Genomic DNA, 20349 nt, shown 5'->3' with positions numbered 1-20349 from the left:
TCGGCCGCCCCGGTCCCAAGCCGGGAAAGAGGCCTACCCAAGGGCACTCAACTGGCCAGTGGCAGAGCTGGGAATAGAACCTAGATCTTCTAAGTACCAGGCCAGGATCTTATCATGTAGGCCACATGTTCTCCTGTAGGAATTAGTTTAGTTGTTCTTAGTCTTTTTGGATTCAAGGCACCCTCATTAGACTCAAAGCACTCCTCAGAAAATGCTAGCTCTTAGCTTTTACTCATTTCTTGAATACACAAATACTTTCTTCTGTTGCAAAGAACTCAGCAGATCACAACAGGTCAAAATGCTTTTGACACAATGGATTCCTATTTGAAATCTCTCTGTGTTTATTTTGGGGACTCTTATAGGTTTTTGCACCTAATGGTGCTAATATTGCATGGCACTTTCAAAAGAATTTTCTAGTACCTTGGGGTGCTGCAGCACCCTGATTGAGAATCACTGATCTAGAGGCTTTATCCTACAGTCCTATGTTCACCTTAGTAGCCCCGCTGTCTTTATAGGATCTATACATATCAGTAACGGGGACAGAATCAGATTTGAATCTAAAACAATGTCTCTCCCACCATTAGTGGTGGAGAAACCATTTTAGATACCAAGATCCACTCCATAGAGTGCACCTGTCTGCTGGCTCCTGCATTGCACCTGCTGATATATCCACCTCAGAGCAGCCTGGAGCATGCATGCAGCACACGCTCAGGCTCTGTCTGGCACATACTCAGGGCTGCTCTAAGGCATTGCCTCATTTCTGGGGCATGGTATACATGGAATGAGGCCAAGGGGTTAGGTGTGCTTCGTGGGAGGGCTCACAGGCCCTTCATGTCACAACCTGATAAAACATCTCACTGAGTTCTGCTACGTTTCACTGCTTTCTGTCTCCCCTTCTCCAGTGGGATACTGTTGTGCAGTCTCAGGCGTCATTCTTTTACATAATGCCATTGAGGTCACTAGCTACTAAAACCCATTGCCCTAGTTCTGCAAGCCTACACAACCTCAGCTTGACTCGTGTATGGCAAAGTTGAGCATATGCTTCAGTGTTTACAGCTTGGGGGCCAGGGGAGTAGCAGGAAGCTTGTGAACAGCTGGGGCTTGTTCAGATATTGACTTGTGACAAACTCCCTAAAGAGAAAAGTCACATTTTTAGATCTAAGTAACAGAAAACCAGAAAACAAATCATTCCATAAAGCAGCAGAAAACACACTGATAAGCAGGACTTGATCATTTCTACTACCCTACTTGCCACTGGTCATTTCTAGCAGGAGACTAATACAGAAGCCAAGGTCTAATTTACAATTGTTTCTATCCCTTTTCATGAGAATTCAGCTGTTTGAAACCTGGAATTTTCATTGGGTGGAAAAATCCAGTGTTTCAGACTTTGTTTTCAATTCCCAAGTGGACCAAAAGCAAGAAACTTGGAAATTTCCTATGAAATAAATTTAAAACAAAACTAATAATGTCTGGGCAACCAAATTGCTTTGTTCAATTCCCATTCGATTTTAATCTTATCAAAAAAGTTCCAGTTGATGATGAATCCAACAGACATATATTCACCAGGAAAATTTCCAGCCAGCCACAAATGTAAATAGGGCCTGAATGTGCCCTGCCTTTGAGGAGTCTGCCTGAGCCAGCAGCCAGCATCAGTGTGTCTGCCGCTGCCCAATTCTTCCTCATTTTGCACCCTCCACCCTGGGGAAAGGAGAAGAAGAAGACTCAAGACTGAAGTGGGAGCAGTGGCTAAAGAGCAGACAGTGTCTTCCCCACCCCACCCCTGCGATGGTGATTTGTGGCAGGGGCAACGTATTTATAACCTCATTCACCATCCCAGGAACCAGAACACAGAGGAAGAAGATAGAATTGTGGAGGGTTTCCCAATCCCCACAAGCTTTCAGGAGGTTAGGAGCTTCCCACAAGCATCCAGAATGTTGATGGGGGTAAAGAATGGGATTTTGCTTCTCCCTGCCAGTAGACAGAAGGGGTTGGGGTGAAGGGGCTCTCAAAACCTCTCTGACTTCCTAGCTAGAGACTGACAGATATGCTACTCTTTTAGGGATCCTAGGAGCTGCTCCCCACTCTCAAACAGACACTGTGAGAAACAGGGCTCATCCTTCAGACTTTACCTGTGGATTGTAGCCCCTTCCCACCCTCCCATCAGGGTCTGATGTTGGCCAAACATGGTTTAGAAGTACTGCAGCATCCGAGTCTTCCATGAGACCCCAGCAACTGTTTAATCAGCTCCGTGTAGAGCTCCCTTGCCCTCTGATAACAAACACCCAGGGAGACTTCGTCATTCTTTCTTTAAATAGTATTTAAGCATCTTTGAGTATTAGGATCCCAGGAGAGCCAAGCTTCTTAGTGACACGCACGCAGGCTCAACAGCAAAATTAGACTGAAAGGGCTACATTCTGCTCCCAGTTACACCCATGGAGAGGCAGCTGCACTGGTGTAACTGGGGGCAAAATGGGACCTAAGCTTCAAATCCATTGTATCTTAAGAGAAGAACGCAAGGTACAGACAGAAGTGCAGCTCCCCGCTGTAACTCGGAGCACTTTGCAGGAAGTACTATGAGTTGCAACAATCCCCCGGACTCAACAAATGTTTGCTCCTGTTACCAGGGCTGGACACAGGCATGGGTGAACTGGGCGGCAGCCCAGGGCCCAGGCAGAAAGGGGACCCGAAAATGGTAATTTTAAAATTAGTATTATCATTATCTCTGGCAAAGGGGGGCCTGATACTAAAAGTTCGCCCGGGGCCACCAGGAGTCTAAATATGATGCTATTGGGTGCCGGGATTCAGCTTCAGTTTGAAGCTGCAGAAAGTCTGCAACTGCTCTCCCCTCCCAGCCACTCCCCCCACTTCTCTGCCCTCCTAGCCCCTGCTCTATCTTCAGACTGGGAGGCGGGGAAGGGAGCAGAGGGAGTTTGGTCTGGGTTTTTTTCAGTCAGCACTGGAGGGTGGGGTGTGTGAATTGGAGCCCCCTCCCAAGAGTGTCACAGGATTGGGCCCTTTTAAAGTGCTCTGCAGCTGTGCACTTCCATTTGGTCGCAGCTGTAGAACACTGTCAAGGACCAGATTGGGCGAAAATTGTCACTTCGGTCTGTGCCTACAGTGCAGAGGGGCCAAAAGCTAATTGGATGTTTCTGTGCAGACCCCACTCCTTTTGCTGGACTGTGATATGGGAGGCTCAGGTTGGGGAACAGGGCAAGGCTGCAACTAGCCTGTCAAAGGAGATGTACTTATCCATGCAGGGCTTGCTGTGGCTCAGGTCCCCTCTACACATACAGATACAGGCACTATGGATCCTAATGCAGGATTCATGTAATTGCACCTCCTGCTATGCCACACATGCATGGCAGGAGGTGCAACTGTGGGATCGTGCATTAGATCCTATCATGTCTTATTATTATGGTGCAGGAAGAAACGAGTTGAGGGGCTCCCAGCCATAGGGATGCCCCATGCAACTCCCCAGGGCTGTGGTTTACAGCAGCTGCTATCTCCCAGGGTCAGGGTTGCGTGAAATCCCAGGCCTGAGGGGTCACAGCTTTTGCAATTCCTGGGGTTCAGTGGTGTGATCATGGCTGCCCCAATTCACAGGGCCTGGGGATTTCACACTGGGCATGGTGCACCCCTGCAGCTAGGAGACCTGTCAGCTGAGGTGGCTCCCAGCCACAGGGGAGAGTCTACAACACATGCAAATTAAAGCTTGATAGCAAACAGCTATACAGTTAGTGCACCTTTTCAAGGTCTAACTTTATAGCTGGTTGGAGCTTTTTATTGTGTGATAAGTACTTGGCATGTGTAGGTGGTCTTAAAGTAATAGTGCAATTAACCAGTTAATTGCACAATACCTGTAACATGTAGAGGGGGCCATACTGTGCATCACTTTCACTGCCTTCAGAGCTGTGATCCAGACTGTCTGAACTGGTAGCTACCCAGGGTTGTCCTACAGAGAAGATGTGTGGTAGTCCCTGCCCCTCACCTCACACTCCTTTGGGAAGCCTAACAGGGGTCTGGGCAAAAAATGACCTTCAACTCCTTCCTACCAGGCATCTCCAGGCTTCAATCAGGGAAGAACAGCTGTAAAGCTCATTGCATCCTGCTGTGTCCATCCAAACCTGGTAACAGATCTATGTAGTGTCACTGGGGCCTGCAGGTCCTGCTCTGCCTCTACTGCAGGCCCTGGGTACTGTGTAAAGCTCATTGCATCCTGCTGTGTCCATCCAAACCTGGTAACAGATCTATGTAGTGTCACTGGGGCCTGCAGGTCCTGCTCTGCCTCTACCATTAGCACTGGCAGGACTGGTGGGGCAAGAGTCTGGGCCAGGGGCATGGAGCACAGCCCCTGGGCCCAGCCGTGAGCAGCTCCCTCCTTGTAAAATCCATATGAGTGCAATGGAGCAAGCAGGGGACCTGTGCTTTCTGGGAGAGGACTGTCCCTGCTAACCCCACATGCAGTGGGGTTCTGAACTACAGCTTGTAAAGTGAATACAAGGATGCTCTCTGGCCACCTCACCCTAGCTTTTGTTTCCTTTTCATTTCCTCTAGCCTGCCAGGATGGAATGTGTCTGTTCCTTTTAGCAGCAGACCCAGATCCCCCTCTCTTTCCATTTAAATGGTCAGTGAGATTCCACTGAAATCACATGACTCTGAGAGGTGGAGCTTTAAGAAAAGAAACAAATTTGACAGGGCTCAAGGCCCAGTCAGCACTGAGATGAGGTGTTCATAATGGTCCCTTCTGGCTTGACCATCTCTTAAAATATATTGTGCATTCATCCTTAAATGATTGAAGCAGTTGGACCTGTTTTCTGCTAGTTGGAATCCTGTATAGACCAAACAGTCTTCCAACAGGCTGCATGCTGTGCAGCTTCAATGATAGTGTCTGTCGTCAGCTAAATGTCCCAGGAAAGCTAGAGGTGGGGCCATTGGAGCCCCGTGCATGCTTGTGGAAGGTACCATATTATTTACTCGCTTATTTGCAATGTGGTGCCAAGGAGCCCCAATTAAGGATCAGGACCCCATGGCGTCAGGGGCTTACGGACAAACATAGAACAAAAATGGTGATCTCTGCCCCAAAGACATTGCAGTCTGAGTAAGAAATTAAAGGCAATACAGGGGCAACACCAGGCAGACTTGGGTTAGCTAGCGTGAGAGGTTGCAGGCTCCACAGGCCAACAGCTGGAGCCATTTTGCAGTAGGCACAACAGCAGAGGGCTTCAAGGAGTGCACTGAGATAGCTTTGTGATAGTCACAGGGAGCTTGCCCAAGTGTGAGGGGTAGCAGGGCAAGTGGCTGGAAGGGGTTTGTTGGAACCTTCAGCAAGTAGCCAAGGCAGCCAGGCTCCACTGGCTGGTCAGAGCCAGGGTTCATGTTTCCAGGGGTATGGGAGATGGGGGTAGGGGGAGTCAGCCATGGGAGGTGAGAAGTTTTTTTTGATATGATGGAGAAGGGAAGTCAGTAGAGGGCTGCACAGAGAACAGTGATGTGGTCAAAGCCCTGACCTGGGAAAGTGATCCTTGCAGCTGTTCTTCTCACAAGGTATTGTAATGCCCCAGCAGGCTCCTAGTCCAGAAGCAGCAGGCACCAAGTGTAAAATACACTGAAAGAGAACAAACTTGTCCTATATAGCGAGCAAGCACACCACAGACCATCTTCTATAGCACAGATTCGTGGCTTTTAACTGCTTCCCAGGTAGGTGGTTTTCTTAAATACTGAACAGCGGCACATGCTTTCCATCCACTCAGCTGCCCTATCCTCGCATGGTCAAGGAGGGTATGGAGAGTTAATAAGCTTTCCATGCCACAAGTTCTGGTTTATTTCAAGAGTGGCTGTATAACAGCTAGCACACCTCATTCCACCAGAGGTTCAGGGGACCTTGCCCAGAGGCAGGGGGACCAGCAGTTGTGAGCCTGGAGGAGCAATTTCACAGCATGCTGCATATGAATGACAGGCCAGCCCAGAACAGGCTTACCAAACCACCTGTTGACAAAGGGGTTTGCTACCCCTTTGTGCTGTGTGACCATGAAGGAACAGGAGGGGTTTAGGAAGGGAAGAAGAACCAGCCTCCATTCACTGGGGGTTGCCAGGAGGGAAGGCATTGGAGGCCCTCAGCCTCGCCCCTTTTCTACAGAAGAAAATGTGAATGAATAGGGGTGAGGAAAGCATCAATCTGGTGTGGTGATGGGGTTCTTGATGGGATGAGGTTCCTGATCCAACACAAGGGTCATCTATGAGTTTCACATTGCATCCAGGACCACTAGAATTTTGCCTGGTTTCAGAGCAAATGTTTCATACATCTTTCCTGGCAACTTTCCCATCCTCATTTTAAAAGGCTAGATTCTGTTTCCCCTTGTGTAGCTTGAAATGCCACATTAGTTCAGCCTAGTCAGGATGCAGTTATAGCTGCAACTTTTTCCAGTGTTGAAGCATGGGTTGGCTCAGAGCAGTAACTAGAGCAGGATATAATACATTGCTGGTCTTAGAAAATACATTTTTACCTGTAAATTAACAAATACAATGTGGCAGATGTTATAATGATGGACTTGCACACTCTGTTTGGGATCTGAAAGTCAAGCTGGCTCGTGCATTATCCCTAGAAATAAAAGTCTCTCTATGTGGAATTCAATTAATGATGCTTTAGCCAGGACTGACTGTACCTTCCCGCTTTATAGCTTGTTAGCTCAACAGGACTAAGTAGGCTAAAAACGTACTAGTTTTGCCAGTAAAACCAGCAGCTTTATGTCTTTAGACACAAGCACTAGATTTGTTGTGTAGCAATTTTTAGGTAGCAAAATTTCTTTTAAACAGTACAAATGAAAGTTAAGTTGAGCTGAAAAAGTGTATCACTGACCTTTAGAGAAGGGAACTGGAGCTGTTAGAAGGGACCATAATATTAATTTGCCTAAGACTGCTTAAGTAACTGGCACAAATAGAGGTGATTTTTAGGTGAGTGTCTTTTTGGATGCCTTGTTTTTTCTACGCTGAAGTCTGTTCACTTTTCAAACAAATCAGACTCTAGATAACTACTTTGTTATGAGCTAGGCACAGTTTCCCTAAACCATGATACAACCACAGCGGTTGAAGGCACTTCTTCCAGCAAAACCACACATGTATGTATTATTCTTTTATTGCTTGAAATTGCTAATGCAGTCTGGCTGTTGGTTCAATTTATTGTAATTACATAGTAAAATGAGACAGCTACATGGTTAGGATGCATCATGGGACTTCATCATCATTTTTCAACACTGCAATTACAAACTATTAAGATTGTAATACAGCTGAATACAAAATGCTTGCCCAGTAACCAAGTATAACAAAACCTAGCGCTAGAGATTTAGAGCTGCCGTTAGAGGTTAGGTCCCACCTCCAGGATATTGAAATTTAGGGTTTTGAATCAGAATGTGCTCGATGAGATTCTGGTTTTAGTTGCCCACTCTGGTGGTTAATCTAAACAGCCCCATTTCTATAACCCTAGGATTAGCAGACAGAGTTACATTTTATCCGGTCTTGTCAGTGTGGAATTTAGCTTGCTGATGACACTTTTAGGACTGTTTCTCCTATCACGGATATATTGCTGCTCACACATGCACCGTCAGTTGTTAATCTCCATAGAATTTCTATGGCTACATTTAATCCGAGCGGAAATCCCTGTCACAGACAGAGAATGCAGCTGCTCGCTGCCGTGCACATTCCTCTTCCCAAGGCAGCTGGAACTCCCTTCTGGACCTTGCTGTCACCCACCCCAAAATGTTCCCATTGAGGACTTACTCCCTTCTACTCAGCACTAACAGAAGACAGTGGCCTACCCCTTTCTGGGGCTTGAGAACAGGAAGGGGGAAGCAAGGTACCATCTTTCCGTGAGACTGTAGCCTTCTCTACCAGAATGCCCTTGTTTCCTTTTGCCTTCTCCTAAGCATGGCTACTGGGCCCAGTAAGTTTGAGTCCCCGCTATTCCAGCACCACAGGTGCAGACCTGGTGGAAGAAATGGAACTGTGGACCACTGGCCAAATGCAGGGGAGTGACTCTGCAGGGGCACCCTGAGAATTGTATGGGGCACCCAGCTCAGGTGGGGATGTAGGGGAGGTCACTCCAAATGGTCAAATCACTCCAGTCCAGAGAGGAGAGGTCAGAGGAGAGTCAGATGATATCACATGGGTGACCTGCTGCAGTGGAACGCCCTGTGCCTAATGTGGCTGTTTTAATTGGCCATGCAGCGTGCCAGAAATCCAGGGTCCCCCCAGTGGCAGTTGCTGTAATGATTCAGAGGTTACCAGCAGCCTCACACTTCTTTCTCTACTGTATGTGAGGCTTTCTCTGAATTCAAACTAATAACTGTGGTGGGGTCAGACCTGTGTGTTTTTGCAGCTTCCAGGAGCATTAGCTGAACTCAGTACTGAGAAGCGGCATTTGAGTCCCCTGAGAGCAGTGGAAAGGTTCTCTTCTACAATGTGACCACAGGCTCAGCTTGCTCTTCTCTTTTTGTGCTACAGATGTTGATACCAAGGGAGATTGATACAACAACTCACTCAGAATCAGTTTCTGTGCTGAGGAGCCAATAACTGGCAGTCAATAACCATCCTAATAAAATTCACACAGGTAAAGGGAGAGCTGAGGAGGGAAAAGTAAGAGTTCAGAGCTGTAGGAAGCTTTCTAGGTTATCAGTCCTTCTGTTAGTCCTTATTCCTCTTTGTCCCATCTAGGCATCCAGGAGTGGGTTTAAGCAGGGTAATTTAACATGTGCCATTATATTAAAAAGTATTTGAGCATGGACGACTGCTAAAAAGCATTTGAGCAAGGCAAGTTTAGGTTAGATATTATGAAAAAAATCTCACGAGAAGGGTGGCAAAGCACTAGAACAGGCTACCCAGAGAGGCTGTGGAATCTCCAACCTTCATGATTTTTAAGACCTAGCTGGAATGATATAGCTGGGGGTCGCCCTGCTTTGAGCAGTGGGTTGGACTAGATGACCTCCTTCCAACCCTAATTTTCTATGATTCTGCTGATAATAGCTCTGTTTAAAAATACATTTGTGGCATGGCTGACCCCAAGCATCCAATAATTAATGAGTGGGGGCCACCCACAATCATGAGATTTGAAAAATACTAACCATTGGGTTTTTTTCACATGTTCTCTGGTGTTGGAGCTCTTATGTTTTGGGGCTTTTCTCTGCTACCAGGAGACTTCAAAACTTTTTTTTTTAATGAAAGGTGAGACTTTAACCTCTTCACAGGAATCCAAAAGCCAGGGGCTTTTAGGAAGAGAATTAACAGAAACAGTGAGCTTTGTGATAAAACTGAGAGGGCCCATATTCTGCCTCCTAGAGAACATGGTTCACAAATGGGCATCTACTTGTACATTGGTTTCAGCTTCCTGTTCCCACAAAGGGTCTGTCCATATTACTTCCACAGTGCTTCCCAGAGCAGTGCTCCCTGGCACAACCCACCCACCCACTTGTATTCTGCATGCACTAATCCTAGAAATGAGGCAGTGAAGTTGCCCTGAGGACAAACGTAGAGACTATGTACCCCATGTCTCTTCCTGGCACACTCTTTACCCATCCTGCAGTGCAGACACCTTCAGGGACAGACAGAATTGGGGTGGAATAATTCCATTCCACAACATTATTTTGCAAAATGTACAGATGTGCAAAAGCTCCCAGATTTTAGCCCACTAACTTGGGAAAGAAACTTTACTGCACTCACTCTTTCATATAAACAAACTTTCTTTATAAGAGATAGCAACACTTATGTGGTGAAGCAGATAAGGACTAGGAATGAACTCCCCCGTGGTGGGATTATCCTGTAACTGCCTTTCTCAAAGTTTAAGGACCCTTGTACCTGGTACTGGCTCCTGTCAGAGAAGGGGATCCTAGTATAGCTGGATGGCTGGTCCTACCCAGTCTGGCACTATAATAAGTTTGTTATTGTCAGGGGTACAATCAGAATGCAATTAGTCAGGGCTTGACCCCAGCCTAGGTCCACAACCCAGTGGATCGAGAACAGATAAGGTCAGGAAGCAAGAGTCGCACCTAAAGGATCAGGAGCAGGCAGATCAGGGGATTGAGCTCTGTACTGGGATGTGGGTGGTCACTGCAATAGAGCCTCAAGCAATGGGACTCAAGAGCTGGAAGTGAGGATGCAGACCAGAGTCAGTAGCCAAAGGGTCTGGAGCAGGCAGCTCCAGCTATAGCTGTAAGGGACTGGGACATGGGCAATCACCAAGCTCGAGTCATGAACAAGGAGCCAGGTGTCAGAAGAAGAGGTTCTGGAGCGGAGTCAGGAACCAACAGGCAGAAACCAGGAACAAGGGTGAAGCCAGGAAGCAGGAAACCAAAAAACAAGGCCCAAGGAACAGGAAACTAAGATTAAACAGGCAGGGACTGGGAACAAAGAACAAGGTCCAGAAGCCCAAAGCTAGACAGAGACAATTGTCCTGTTGAATAGCCTACTGGGCACTAGGAGAGTCTCAGCTTATAAGCAGCTAGCCATGCCCATGCAGGCCACTGGAGGCAGCTGGGTTAGTTAGGCTATGGACAACCGATCCCACTCTGGTAACCAGAGCTGGTAGGGGGCAAGTTAGCCTTCCTGCTGCCTTGGTTCTTGCAAGTTATCATGATTTAAGAAAATTAATCTCTCTCTTCTTCAGGTAAATGGAAGATTTGGAGACCAACTCATTTCAGTCACGCAAATCTTGTAGAATAGAACAAATGGTAGCAAGATGGATCCGTCGATCCCGGGATAGTGCATCGAGGTAAATACATTTTCACATGCATAATTCCTATTGGTGGGGGATTTTTGATGAGGGCTTGAAACAAACATGTTTCCAGCAAGTAAGAAAGAGTCTCCTTTAATATGGATCCTGAGTGGCAGGCTAGAACTCGGTGCTGTTTGTATTCTGACTCGGTTGTCAATGCCGATTGAGTTAGTGTAAGTCCTGGAAGCTTTTTCCCAGCTCTGGATGGGCTGCCATGCATTAGGTGAGGTAATTAATGGTATTTAATTGAGGCTAACCTTCCCAACCATTCTTCTTAATCTGCTATTAAGTGCTGTGTGTGCAGAGCAGAACAGGCTGGCCTCTGGGAACCAGAATCCAGTGTCTTTTCTTAGGACACTGCTTTCAAGCTGACTCATGTTGGTAGCAGTCTGAAACAGTTTCCTTCTAAAAGCTGTCCCAGAGCACCCATGAAATAGGCAAGTGGCCTCAGTCTACTGCCCCTTTGTTCATCTACTTTCATACTGTGTCCGTTGGTGTCCCCAAGCCTCCCTCGTTCTCCCATTCCCCACTGAACAAATGGAGAGGAGGTTACATGTTTGTTCAGGGTGGAGGTAGAGGGTCCTTGGCCTCCTCCTTCTTCCTTCACTTTGCTCAGCTACAGCTGAGTCAGCTGCGCAGCTTAACACCACAGCTCAATGAGCTGGACTCTTTGCACTCTGGGATGCTGGCTGGGTGGTTACCAGCTGGGAGAAAGGGCTCTAGAGCTGCTCCCCCAGTGACACTGAGCAGAGTCCCTGTTTAGCATGGTTGGTTCTTGCTCCCTCCTCCTGACTTGAAATAGGGCTTCAGAAGAGAGTCAGAGGTCCCTTCCATTTTGCAGACCTTTTTCTAGCTGGTGAAGCCATGCTGAGGCTTCTGCTCACTGAGACCACAGAGCCCTCTTTTCTCCCAATGGATCCTCCTGCTCCGAAGGAGGGGGTGACCAAGACACAGCACCTAGCATCCAGATTAATGCTCTGTACAGATGTCTAAGACGTGTTATTTTGCTGCTTCCAAGCTTTGCATTTAACTACCCTCCATGCTGAGCATACAGACAGCGCTGAGTAGAGGGGCTGCTCCTGGTCTCTGATCATGCTGAAGTAGTCAGGACAGTTCTCTGAAGACTCTTTTTTTTAAAGTTCTGTAGATATTCCCACTGTGTAAGAAGCCCCCTGCACTCACACCAACCTGTGGTAAACACCTTGACCATTCTCTACTTCCACTCCAGAAGCTCTTAGAAATCATTATTGCATCAACTGATAAAAACACCCTGCTTTCTTTCCCACTCTCACTGAATCTGCAGGGGGAGAACATCTGTGGTGGACATCCCATCTGATGGCATTAACCAACTCCTGACCCGGGTAAAGCTCACAGTCACAATCCATAAGGATTTGCTTCTCGGTCACTATGGCTTTGAGATATCACCAAACTTGCCTCTCACTATCACATCAGTTGCTGCAGGTAGGAATATCTTCTTCCCTCCCCTACAAGAGCATGGAACAGCATATGTAAAATCTGTGTAAACTGAATAAGGAACCAGGAATGTCTGGCAAGGCCACACCATACTATGACATCAGTGCTTCCACGCCAGATCACCTCCCTGTAGTACTGATATATCCTTCTCAGGTTATTTCCATGTCAGTCAACTTGGATTTAGATCTGACCTCCTCCAGCATGCAGGGGTGTTTGCCTGTGGGGCTGTGGTACCAGTCCTTCTCTCCATTATTGTTAGCAAAGTAGTTGCTGTATTGGCTTTGTCTGCACTGGCTCCCATTGGGGGAGTGGGTGCATGTGTGAAAACACACCCCACCCCATTAGTCCTACATGTAACATGGCCAGTGGCCACCCTTGCCAGGCATGTAGCAATAACTAGACATGAAGCTAAGGGGTTTAGGAGTAGTGCTGGCCATGCATATATGGAGCAGAAGTGAACAGGCAGAGCATGTTTTCCTGGTGCAGTCCCCCACCCAGGTCAGAGACAGGGTAGACATGCCACACATGAACTCCAAACTGGATAGTCCAACACCTCCTCTGTCCCTGCCTGAGTCTTCAGTGGCTGCTGCTGTGGAAATCTGTTTGCCATGTGAGCTGGCTCCCTCCTTTTCAAAGAAGTGACTGAAGAGAAGGATCTGCTAATTGTTCTGCATATTGGGAATAGATGTTATGAGCCACATTTTATTACTGATCTGCACAGTAGTTTGCCTCTTAACCATTACTTCTATGGCTTGGCAGACATGTTTCTGTATGCCCAGCATCTTTGAGGTAAACTCATACATTTATGAAGCCACAGGGCGCCTCCTTGAATAATGAATGTGAGGTGAACCATTGGACTCTACTACCACAGATGAGAGACTTGTTTATTTGATGTGTGTAGTGATTTGAGGTCCTTCAAGTTCAAAGCTGCCAGATAAGTCTAAGACTCTAAGAGGATGGTAGCCTTCTTAATAACCATCCTACATAGGTAACTGCAGGGAATACATAAATATGCAGGAAAGAGGTATTTAAAAGTAAACTTCTTTTAAACATTTTATTTTGAAATGTAACTAAAAATCATCCTTTTTTAGAGCTGTCACACTGCAACAACCCCTCGTTGCTTCCCCAACTGCTGTAGAAACTGTCAGCACGGTAACAGGGAGATGTATATTGGCCAGCTACAGACAGACCAAATGCACATCAGAGCTTAACTCGTATCTGAAGGTGGGGGTGAAAAAGAAAAATGGAAAGGGGAAGAATCATTAATCCTGATTGTAAATATTGACATTTGGAGAGTACCCTCAAAATTCTTGGGCTAGGAGTTTAAAATGATATGATTGTTGGCAGCTGGATGAATTGCATGCACAAATCATGCATACTCATTGTAGAAAACCTGAGCCCTGGGTAGGGTCCTTGATGGTACCATTGCTTGGCCAGGGGCCCCAAGTCACTTAACTGCTTTGTAACTCAGTTTCCCTGTCTGTGAAAAGGGGATAATACTCAATCATCAAACTGTGATGATTAACATGGGGTACAGAACTGCAAAGTATATCTATTATTATCCATTACTTCTTAATTTGTAAGTCAGAAGTATGTGAAACCTTCAGCTAAACCAATTTTGGAGAATTTTCTCTTTTATTTGATCATTTGGGATTGTTTTTGAAGGCTGAATATTTTTGTCATGCAAATGTCTGTGTAGTGCAAAATTTCACACTTTTTCTGTCTATTCTATGGTGCAGAATTGAAAGACCAAAGCTGCATTTTAATAATGTAGCATTTTTCACCTTCTGTGTTTTGCAAACATTAGCTAAGCCACTGTCATGATCCATCTGTTATTCAAGTAATAAGTATGAGTAGAGAGGTGGGAGCACAGCCCTTGCCACTGCATCTGAGCACTGTGCAGCGGTGAGTGGGCTTACCTCACAACACCTTGAAAATTATGGGAGCATCCCCCACACCTTCTCCAGTTTGGAAACAGGCACAGGTCAGAGGAAGCAACTTGACTAAGGTCCCATAAGAAGTAGCAGAGCCACAAGTTGAAGCTAGGTGTGCTAAAACAGGAAGTAGTGTCCTGCCCCTCACCCTCAGACCCTCCTAATAGCTTCAGGTTTGCCTGGTATCAAATACTTTAAAAAAAGTTTCCTAGTTGTTGGCAGCTCTTCTTTCCCTGTGTGTTACATAGCCTTTGTTCTGGGCTGAACTCCTAGATCTCTGCAAATGACAACCCACTTGTCATTCTGACCTGGTTCAGAATCATGTAATGCATCCACAGGCCTTAATCTACAGCCTCAGAGTTAAAGATGTGCTGTACTGTCTTGTGGCAAGAAGGGTCATGTTGGCCATTGTTGGGGAGGCTAAGAGTAATTGTTATGCTGAATCTGCTCTGCTCTGCTCTGAAGTCCTTGGATAACAAGGAATTAGGGTACATACCCCATCTCTACAAATGACTGGAGGTACTGCATGGTATCATTCTCTTTGGGGCACTTGTTTAATATGAAGATTAAACTAAACTTGTTTAATATGAAGATTAATGTACAAAAACATAAGAAAATTCCAAGACAAAAGCTTTTGTTAAATGAAACAAAGTCTCAGAATTCAGGGCTTTAACATAATGGTAAAATACATGACAGGTGTGCCATTGGTATACTAAAACTAAACTTAAAAGAAATACAAACCTACAAAGGGATGGAAATACAAACTTGAGACACTCAAACAACTTTACTTCTGCCCCATGGTGCTACCCCAACAGGGAAAAGAATGGTGACTTTTAAAATAAATTGAAGATAAAATGGAGCCCCATATTCTCAGATGCCTTCATCTTACTTTGGCCTTCCTTTGCTGTCACTAGACACCAGAGTTATGGTTGCTTGTTCATTTCCTGAAGTAAACAGGTTTGATGTGAAGTCTACCTCTGAATTGTGTCAAATTTGAATGAATATGACTTAAACCTAAGCAGACCAGTGCATTCATCCCCACTGTTTTTGCTCTGAGAACATATTCAGGGAATGGCTCTCCCCTGGGTCCTTTCTTATCCCTCCCCCACCCTTCCTCTCTGGTCCAGTGTTCATGAGGAAGCACAACAACATGCCTTCTTACTAATGTGTCTCTCCTGGTTCTTTTCAGCGCAAACTGACTCCTGTTCCCCTGCTGTACTCTCAGCTGCCTAGACACTGGTTCCCAGGATGAAAGTATCCGTGGGTCTTTTGTCAGCTGTCATTAGGGGCCAGGAAAATTTGTCCTGCACAGAAAAGGGCCAGGTGTAAGAGTCCCCATCCAGAGCTCTCCCCACCCAGATCGCTTAGCCAAGAGCAGCAGAAAAGGAAAGGGAACACTGAATTGAGCCTGGCCCTGCCCAAAAACTCCCCCGTGAAGCCAAAAAATGGGATAGAGGGATATCTTAGCAGCTTTCTTCTCCCCATGCCAGCTACCTCCTTCAGCCTTGAGCAGCCAGTTCCATATGCAGACTGGGCTGGGAGGGGATGGAGAGAAGTTGCTCTTGGTGTCCAAACTATAGGATACCTGGTACTGTACTGCAGACAGAGAGAAGTCCATTCATTCACAAGCCAGAGAGGAGCTGCTTGGAGTACTCACTTGACACTGATCTCTGATAGGAAGCACAGCTGATGGGAAGATTCTGCCCAGCGATCAGATACTCAAGATCAATAGTGAAGCTGTGGAGGGCATTTCGATTGAGAAAGCAGCTGATATTATAAGGTATGGGCCTGTCTGTGTGGTGGGAGATAAAGATTTACATTATATGGATTCCATCCATGTTGTTTCCAGGCATAGTGCATTAGAGATAGGTGTGTGCTGTGGGCACATGAGTTTGAACACAGCTGTACTAGAGACTGTGAATGCTATATTTGCAGTTGCATAACTGAGGGGGAGGGGGGGCAATTGGAGATGTAACCCCAGCTGCCAATTTAATGTAGGGACACAAATAGCTGCTACTTCAGCAGCAGCGGACCACACAACCATCTAGGAAACTGGTGTTGTCCTGTGTATTGCAGCTCCCCTGAGCATGGAGATGCCTTGCTATGCCTCTGGTTGTATGGCAGTGCGTAGGAACCACAACCAAAACCTCACAGCATGAAGTACTGTGCATGCACAAATATGCACTGATCACAAAGAGGCTGTGAAGTTTGAACATGCTTAGTCCATCTGGAGGTGCAGAGCAGTTGGCTTTGTAAAAAAGGAGACAACAGCACTCTGAGTGTATGTAACACTCCTGATAGAAAACACTGACAGCCAAGGTCATTCATAGAGCCAGCTAATGTCACTTTGCCTCTCACAGGCAAAGGCACCTCCCTGCTAAAGTCATTCTCCTGGGTTAAAGAATAGGGCATGTCCCCAGGCGTCTCTGTGACCATTGCCAAGCCTTTGTTCCCTCCCAAGAGTGTGTAAAACAGAAAATCCCATGGGTTCAGTGGCTTTGTGCACAGCAGAAGCCAGCAGTGTTGGTTCTTGGGTGGAAGGCAGCATTTTGCTTGCTCCCCAGCTCTGCTGATAATATTTATGTCTGTTACAGGGAATCCGGAGATGAGCTGCTGCTGACCGTTCTGCGATGCACCTCGGTAAATCATGTTTTTCAATACTTTCCTTAGAGTTGCTCTCCACAGGCAGGGAGCAGAGCTGAGTCCACTGGTGGGGGAAGGAGCTGGAGCTGGCTTAGAATGATGGCCCATGTTCAGTTTGTGAGGCTGGGTATTAATGGCAGGCAGTTACAGCAAAAACCATAAAGGAGATGTTACTCACTCACAGGGGGCCTGATGTTCCCCCTCAGAGTCATACCTGCAGACACCCTGCTTACAACTGTACTGCCTAAGAAAGCTGTAATGTGGACCACCTTCCCACAAACCACTGACCTCAGCAGAGCTGCCTGCCAGAGGGAATAGCCATCATCAGGGAGACGCATACTTTCATATTGTTGCTCACCACCGCCCTCCACAGTCACCATCCAGCTCCTAGCCCTTGGGCAGCACTATGGGCTTTCTTATTAGGCACTGTCCCAGAGCCCCTAGGGCAGAAAGGGAGCTTCCCCAAGCACTGTTAATTGGCACTTGCTGATCCCCTGGGTTGGAAAAGGATGCTGCAGAGATTGGCTGAACACACCCTTCTTTCCGCATACAGGCAAGACCCCGCGTGGCACTGTTCAGGGGGCAAATGGGAGAAGGCTGGCTCAGGGGAAGTGGCTGTGTTATAGAGACAAAGCCCAGGCACCTGTCCTGGAGTTTGGAACTGGGAGGTGGGGTGTATTGGAGGTGTTGATGGGCCAGCCAGGCCTGGTACATATGTGGTAACATCCTGAACCTGCAGGGATGATGGCATCTCAGCATCCCTTGGGGTGCAGAGAAAATTAATTGAAGAACCTGGCACTCTTCAGAGAAGCTTTAATGCTGGTTTAACATCAGGGAGAAACATTTTCACAGCTCTGTCTGGGAAGTGCTGGCCTCTTATGGATGTGCAGAAGTCTGTGTTTCCAAGCACGGCCCTGCGGACTTCTCTAGGGAGAGCTCAGCATGTGTCCTGAGGGGCTATCAAGAGGGCAGTCCTTCATGTCAGCACCCTCTCACAGGATGCTCTCTTAACCCTCTAGTGGGGTCCACATGCCTTTTGAAGCTGTTGGCATCAGCTGGAAGATTAAACATTGTTCTCCAGGCTCCTGTATGATCATCTATTGCACCTTAAGGAGAGAGTGTTAATCCTGAAAGTCCTGGTTACAACACATCTCAGATCTTGCTGCTTAAAGCTACTAAATGTTTGATCTTCTTTCCTCTCATCCTGGGTGGTTCTGTAAGTCTCTGCAGTTCTAGTTTCCTCCTAAATCAGGAAGCCCCCATGTCTTCCTTGAGGCTGAGCACTAAGTATGTAACCTAGATTTGGAAAAAAAAATGTGAGGTTTTGTATTAAAATGTGTGGGCTGATAGCTGATTCATGTCACGTGAAGTTCCCTAAAAAGGCTGTAATGCTTCCCAGGATGTATTCATCCAAACAGAATTTAATGTGGGTTTGTAATGCAGAGCTGCAAAGGAAGAACAAAAATGGGCTTGTGCTTTTTCGGATTCTTGTGATGCGTGAAGATGTCCTGAAAGATTTTATTTTTTTCCCCCTCAAATGGCTAGGTTGTTTCTGCTTATATTTCTAAGATTTACTTTTGCAAAACAAAAATGTCAAGTTTCTTCTCCCCTTGTTCTGCTGGACGATTTTTTTGGAGGTCTCAGGCTCAGATTTTAACCATTCTTGAAGATGTGATAAGGGTTAAATCTTTTCAACAAAAATATTTTCCGTAATATTTCTTGATGTTTGTGTTAATCAGGTGTTAATAAAACCAAACTGAACTACCAATGCCTTAAATACCTAGAACAGATGACTATTTCCCTCTTCAGTTAATAGTTTCCCTTCCATGGTTTCCTGGACCTGAGGATCCTACCAGTGCTTTAGCTGATCATGATGTCCTCCAAAAAAAGTGGGGTAGACAAGACTTGAATGCCTCATGTTTAAAAATAAGCAAAGAAAGAATTTGAAAGGGATTGCTTTTGAAAGAGAGGAGGAAAGAGAACCCCTCACTGGTCTTCATGCATCATAAACAGAAAACAGGGCACAACCCCCTTTTTGTTTTTCCTTTGCAGGTCACTTTAAGGATACCAACAAACACCCAAATCAGCCTTGGTTGCTTGGGGTTGTCATTTGCCCCACTTCTCAGCTGAGAGGTACTGCCTGCTTGATGGATATTCCACTCTTCTCTTGGGTCTCCTTTCTCTTGTTGAAAGTATGACAGCAGGGCTATCTCAGATATGTGGGCCTCTAAAGGGACACCCTCCACCGTGTCTGCTTTTGTGTGTGATTCTTGTCAGCAAGATACTCTACAGGTTCCACCGGTTTGGAGGATGACATTGTTCAGCTGGAGAAAAGACATTTTTTCCTTCCCTATAAATGGTATTTCTCCAGTAAACAAGGCCGCTCTGAAAAGAGCTTATATTTATTGAGTGTCTCATGGGAACAGAGCAGCACACACACGAGTTTCTACACCATATCAAATCAATTAAGTGGCTAGTGACAGATGGGTGCCCCTTTTCACCCATCCCATCTTCTTAGGAATGGTCACCTTGTAAAAGAGAACGGTGATTTGGCACGAACACATACCTGTTTGTCAGAGATGACACTTGACACTGCGTTAACTTTTTAGGTTTCCCAAAAGCCTAGAAGTGAATGGCTCATAATGGGGTGTGGCTGCAGAATAATTTTAGCATGTACTGTAGATAGATATACCTTTGAAGGATTCTTCTGAAATTAAGGCAAATGTAGGGGCATTTACATAAATCAGCAATCTTCTAACTGACCAGCTGGTTGTTAGGCAATATCGACAAGTAAACAAGACATCTCTGTGTTTGTGTGACACCTTTGAATTCTAGGCCAGTGGTTGCTAGCCACTGCTTTAAGTATGTCCCTATACCACTATCATATGGTTAACCTTTCAGTGTCCCAATCAGTGGCAGGCCCTAGTTGGCAAGTTTCATCCTGTGGGGCTAGGAAGCAGTCTCAAATCAATTACAATTTAGCACAAGACCAGTGAAATGGGAGTTAGTATTCACTGTATGGTGTGGCTGGCACTGGTTAGATTGCTGCATGTTCCTCAAAGGACTGTGACCCACTGTTTTAGATCGTGGAGACCTACTGCACGTGCCACTGGTTTTCATGTTCAGTCACAGTAAAATCAATTGCAAATACAGTGCTGCTGTTTTTCAGGGTGGGCCCAAATCGTCATTCCTGACAGAAGAAAAGCGGGCAAGGCTCAAAACAAATCCCGTCAAAGTGCGTTTTGCTGAGGAGGTGCTGGTGAATGGACATTCGCAGGTCAGTGCAGTGTTGTAACACAGTCATTTCCAGTGACTGCTCAGGCATGATGTTCTCCCTGCTTTCCTTCCCTTCAAATTTACTTAAGTTAAATATGTTATGCCATCTCTCTCTCATATGGAGAGTGACACAGCCACAGAGTTTCTCTAACGAGTCAAGGGTGTGTGTAGACAAAACAGGGGCCCTAAATTAAAGTGGGCCCCTGTTCTTGAGCAGAAGTGGGTTTTTAAAAACCCCGCTTCAATTTAGGGCCCTTTAACCCC

The 20349-nt window shown here is 46.2% G+C and overlaps 1 protein-coding gene across 1 annotated transcript in view; it reads left to right on the top strand.

The window, feature by feature from the left end:
- FRMPD1 (FERM and PDZ domain containing 1) overlaps nucleotides 1-20349 on the top strand; it is a 77504-nt gene that overhangs the window by 30836 nt on the left and 26319 nt on the right. The window contains exons 3-7 of the mRNA XM_025201416.1: nucleotides 10652-10756; nucleotides 12063-12220; nucleotides 15844-15946; nucleotides 16761-16806; nucleotides 19979-20086. Coding sequence (XP_025057201.1) covers nucleotides 10656-10756; nucleotides 12063-12220; nucleotides 15844-15946; nucleotides 16761-16806; nucleotides 19979-20086 — 516 coding nt within the window. The 5' untranslated portion in view covers nucleotides 10652-10655. The remainder of the gene's footprint in view (nucleotides 1-10651; nucleotides 10757-12062; nucleotides 12221-15843; nucleotides 15947-16760; nucleotides 16807-19978; nucleotides 20087-20349) is intronic.

This window comes from Alligator sinensis, unplaced genomic scaffold (genome assembly GCF_000455745.1).
Source record: "Alligator sinensis unplaced genomic scaffold, ASM45574v1 scaffold434_1, whole genome shotgun sequence".
NCBI lineage: Eukaryota > Metazoa > Chordata > Crocodylia > Alligatoridae > Alligator > Alligator sinensis.
The sequence above is the reverse complement of the archived record's forward strand: the minus strand, read 5'-3'. Positions and strand labels throughout refer to the sequence as shown.